The 4,606-nt window shown below is 37.7% G+C and overlaps 1 protein-coding gene across 4 annotated transcripts; it reads right to left on the bottom strand.

Annotated features, from left to right (window-relative positions):
- Positions 1-37: 37 nt before the first annotated feature.
- Positions 38-3,909, bottom strand: LOC9299031 (AP2-like ethylene-responsive transcription factor TOE2). 4 transcript variants are annotated; one of them, XM_021018389.1, is made up of 9 exons: positions 2,637-3,909; positions 2,451-2,476; positions 2,331-2,361; positions 2,154-2,237; positions 1,931-2,076; positions 1,468-1,572; positions 1,210-1,334; positions 895-1,008; positions 38-523 (listed from the first exon to the last, which is right to left on the bottom strand). In XM_021018389.1, the coding sequence occupies exons 1-9, from the start codon at positions 3,167-3,169 to the stop codon at positions 218-220; spliced, it is 1,470 nt and encodes a 489-aa protein (XP_020874048.1). In that variant the 5' UTR covers positions 3,170-3,909; the 3' UTR covers positions 38-217. The 4 variants fall into 4 exon arrangements, with proteins under 4 accessions (XP_020874048.1, XP_020874056.1, XP_020874049.1 ...); XM_021018397.1 differs by having other exon boundaries at positions 1,231-1,334; positions 2,637-3,908; XM_021018390.1 differs by having other exon boundaries at positions 42-523; positions 1,468-1,556; positions 2,150-2,237; positions 2,637-3,729.
- Between the last annotated feature and the right edge of the window lie 697 nt (positions 3,910-4,606).

Genomic DNA, 4,606 nt, shown 5'->3' with positions numbered 1-4,606 from the left:
CGATACTTTTCATGTTTCCATCAAGATTCATATGAATACAAACATCTCATACCCTAGGGGTCTTCCATCAAAACTGGGTTCTTTCTTTTGGATTGTCAGCGTAATGTATTGAACAGGAGGACGAAACTGCAGCTTGTAATGCTGAGCCAAAATAATGAGTTGAATGTTGTTGTTTCCAAGAAAGTCTTACCTTGAGCTAGGCGGGAGAAGGAGGAAGCTATGGTGGTGGTTGTGGGCGATTCATGAGATTGTGGTGGTGCTGAGATGTGTAATCAGATGGGTGGATAACATAGAGACCGGGCTGATTCATATTTAAGAAGGGCTGAGAGGGATGAGGAGTAGCTATGGATGAAGGTGGGCGTGTAGCTGAGAGTGAGAATCCTGATGATGCTGCATTTGAGAACAGAGGCGGTGCTGTAGCTGCTACGGCGGTCCCACCACTGGACTGATCATGCCCTTGCCATGTCCTGGCTGGGAAGCTTTGATGAGAACGTAACATATGACCTTTCTCTGGTGTTCTTTCCTGGAGACAAGAATTGAACTTTTAGGGCAGAAGATTAATCATTCAAATCTTCAAGAATATCACAACATAGAACTCATAGAAGTATAACTAACAAGCAACAACATAGAACTCTTCTCAAAGGAAATCAAAGAGTTGAGCTCAAGTACTTAACTGATCAAATATCACAACAGTAACCACCTGATGAACATCTAACTGAATTTCTTATCGCACAAATTCCTCATTAAAGTTCGATAAATTTAAAATTGTCATTCTATTTCATATGGTGTATTAGTTCTGGACAGAAGGTACAAAAGATTGTGCAAGTTATAAATGTGTGGCAGTGACAAATAGTTGGATATAACGAGATGTGTGCTAGGTATTTTACTATTTACCATGGGTGAAAAGAACGCAGAAGGAAGGGAATGCCGGTTATTAAGATGGTCTGAACCCCTCTTCAAGAAATTGAAAGGCGTATCACATGCCGCTGCAGCCATGTGGTTCTCCATCTGTGAATAGATCAAATGGAAGAGCAAGAAATTCATCAATAAATGAAAAACCATGAGGGCTCGAGCTAGCTAATGAGACAGTATCTTTCAGTTCCAGGTTGCTATGACATATCGACAGAGAAACATTTGACTAACAGTTGCAGCAAAACGCATATGAAAGTAAAGTAAATCATATTTGGTGCACTAAAGAGAAAATTGCACCATGATGTTCCTTCCACATACAGTAATATTAGGGACATGGTGAAGCCGAAGAGCCCTTTCTTTTTGCTTTGGACCATCTCCCAGTGAAAGAGAGATTCCCAAGTTGAGGTCGAGCTTAACATTAGCTAAATATTAAGATCAGAAAAACAAGTTAGTAGCAGCTTTTCACATATTGAGCAGAGATATCAATGATACAGCAAAAGCTGCATAGCATTGACCAGTTTAACAAGCAAGGAACCCGAGCATCAATTACATTACCTGCCTCGGGAATCATCCGGGATGCATGAGGCTCAATTAAGGAAGCCGCTTCCCTTCCATTCCATTGTATGGCTGCCTTGTCAGAAGCCCTAATTACATAAGAATCTGAGCAATTAGTCTTGAAATTGTCCTAATAGATCAATAATTCAGGATAAAAAACTTCATCATACTGTGATTTACAATCACCAAGAGCATACAGCTTTTACTCAGATGACAATCATCCCAAGATAGATATAAATGTCTCATAGCCATCAGAATCTCTAGATATAACCCATAATCAAAAACGGGTCTTCCTGCTAATGGTTCTAACAGAAACCTCGTTCACATTAACGAAAAATAACCAAACCCTTCATCTGAGGCACTTCACTCTTTTTAGCAATGACTGACAGCCACATTCAGACGAAAACACGAAGAAATTGCATGTGTAAAAGCCCATATTTAGATCCCAGGAAAAGTTAATTACATGTTTCCATGAAACTGCTCCATTTGAGCTCCCCACCCGCCAATCTTTTGCAAAGAAACTCCTTGATATCTTGAGTTATTCCTTGAGAAACCAGAGCTCTGTCGCCGAAGTACTTGCACAACTTCCTCTTTGGAAAGATTCGCCATCTGTAAAGTTTGAAAACCAGATAAGAACAAATCAAAGCGAACATGTCTTCATTTGTACATCTATAATCAAAACCTGCTTGAGATCCTCTTCATAATCGCTGATAATGAAATTGATGTCAGCCTCCAGACCCCGGAACTTGACAGCAGCTCGATCATACGCCCTACATGAACCGATGATGAACTTATGAAAAACAGGTGACGGATCAATTGAAGATCATACAAATACAAAACAACATAATTTCCAAAGGCATTACCTAGCTGCAGCATGGGCAGTATCAAATCCACCTATTGGATTCAAAAAGTTAAAACTTTATTAGAGAGTTAAGAGCACAGCAGAAATCATTTCATAGTGGTGAAACCAATAGAATCCATACCTAAATAAACTTGTTTACCGCAATCCCTGCAAGCATGAAAATTGACAAAAAGGAAAAAGATTAATACAAAATCTAAAGGCCAGAGCTTGGACCTGAAAGATAAACCAAGTTCTTTCCTTTTCGACCAAAGATCTAACAAATAATCTAAGACCTATCTAAAAGATAATCAATCAGAAGTAGATTTACCAGATATGCGATTCCCATCTCCCTGTCCTCCGATAGAAAGTGACGCCTCTATACTGCGAACTCTTAGACCTAGGACCTCTCCTGCTTTTCTTCACCGGCTGTGATGGTGGCTGCATCACCCGTGCAGCATCGGCACCGCTTCCACTTCCAAGAAAGTCTCCGCCTTGTTTCCCTCTCTGGAAGGAAATATCAACGGTGCTCCTGGAACTTTGTGCGCTCGAATCCATAAAATTCATGCCTTTAGCAACAGGAAAAAACTCCTTAGTCATCATCACAGCACTTCTTTCATCATCATCTTCTTCTTCTTCTTCTTCCTCTCCTCCTTTTAGTATCTCAAATTGAAACTTGACGGTTCGTGTAGAACACAACTCATCTTCACCATCTATGCAGCTAGAAGCTTCAGCATTAACAACAGAAGAGTTCGACGTCACTGATTCATCCATCTGATTCAAAGAAACCCCTTCAACAGTAACCGAATCTCGTTCGTTCTGAGTAGACTCGGCCGAGTCGACGTCGAGATTGAGATCCAGCATCAATCTCAAAAAGTCAACAAAAAAGTAAACAAACTCTGAGATTTTCACAACAACAACAACTATTTCTTCAAGCTCTTACTTACACATTGATCAAACTTATACACTAATCCGACCAATAAATTTCAACGATCGCCGTCGATTTGAAATAAACAGAGCTCAAAAATCACATTTCATCGGAGAAAATCTGTAAGTGTATGGAAAAATAAATCAGAGAGATTTAGATTCTGAAATACGGCGAGGATTCGCGACGGAGAAGGAATAATAATTACAGAGAAAGAAGGAAAAGCTCGATCACTAAGGAGAGAAACGAGATTGAGGAGACATGGATGACGATGAAGATTTGAAGAGACAAAATAGCTTTCGCCGGACGAAAGAGATAATCGTCGGCGAACGGGGAAGGAATGATGATGGGACGTAAGCCTGTGGGTTAGTGGCAACAAAGGAACATTATAACATTTATTTATTCCTTCCATCTTTCTCGGCAATTTGATACCGGTTCTGTCAGTTCCCGGTTAAAGTTAAAACGTGCTACTTGTTTTGTTTTATTAGGCTTGGTTTAGTTTATAATTAGTGTAATACTATCATCAAATTTACTGTTTAAAGTTTGGCATTGCACTAAAACTATAGTTGTGTCATGTGTGTGTAAGCTTTTTTGTGAATATTTTATAGAATGAATCAAACCAAATTTGGTTTTATCTCTTATGAATCTGCAAACAAATAAGTAACCAACAAGATTGGTAAAGAAAAATGGCGGAAAAAAAAGAAAAAAAAAAAAGAAAGAAAAACGAATCTACAGTACCTATTCACAAATCACAACTTTGAAGACACATAAAAACCAAAAAACACTTTGAAGTCACATATTCATAAGCTTTGAAGACAAAGCATTTGTTTACATTTATTGGCGGGTCATATTTGCAGCTACGTCCTCCTCACATTCAAAAATCTGTAAAGACTTAAAGAGTGAGATAGAATAATATGACTTTTTATTGATTTAAATAGATAACAAGTATCCAACTAAGAACTAACGTAACAAATGTGTCACATGTAAGAAAAAGGTGTAAAAGCTATATATTATATCATTTAAAAAGTTGTTATTATTATAAAACAATGTGAAATTATATACGGAAAATAGTTAAAGATGACGGAAAGAAAAAAATTCACTAACATCAGGTTTGATAGCTATAGTTTTTCTAACTCGATATAGTGATGAAATTTGGTTTTAATTTGTACAGTTTTAACAACCATTACTCACACGTTAATTACTATTGAAATTGGATGATGTATGTTATCCTTGCCTCGTTTGTAGTCAAATTATAGTAGATAAAAATGAAGCATGTGTTTCCTACAATATCTAAACACATTGTAAAAATCTATCAAGTCTAGAGAAAATCATCTCTGCATCAATTGTGTGTCATATTATTTTTAGATTTTCATTGA

Source organism: Arabidopsis lyrata, assembly GCF_000004255.2.
Source record: "Arabidopsis lyrata subsp. lyrata unplaced genomic scaffold ARALYscaffold_71, whole genome shotgun sequence".
Taxonomy (NCBI): domain Eukaryota; kingdom Viridiplantae; phylum Streptophyta; class Magnoliopsida; order Brassicales; family Brassicaceae; genus Arabidopsis; species Arabidopsis lyrata.
This window is presented reverse-complemented; position numbering and strand designations above follow the sequence as displayed.

Excerpts from the sequence above, each read along its gene's own strand:
- LOC9299031 (XM_021018389.1), bottom strand. The coding sequence starts at position 3,169 with ATGCTGGATCTCAATCTCGACGTCGACTCGGCCGAGTCTACTCAGAAC. Across the intron at positions 1,335-1,467 it reads CCGGATGATTCCCGAGGCAG|CTAATGTTAAGCTCGACCTC; the intron begins GTAATGTAATTG and ends CTTAATATTTAG. Across the intron at positions 1,009-1,209 it reads TATGTGGAAGGAACATCATG|ATGGAGAACCACATGGCTGC; the intron begins GTGCAATTTTCT and ends ATCTATTCACAG.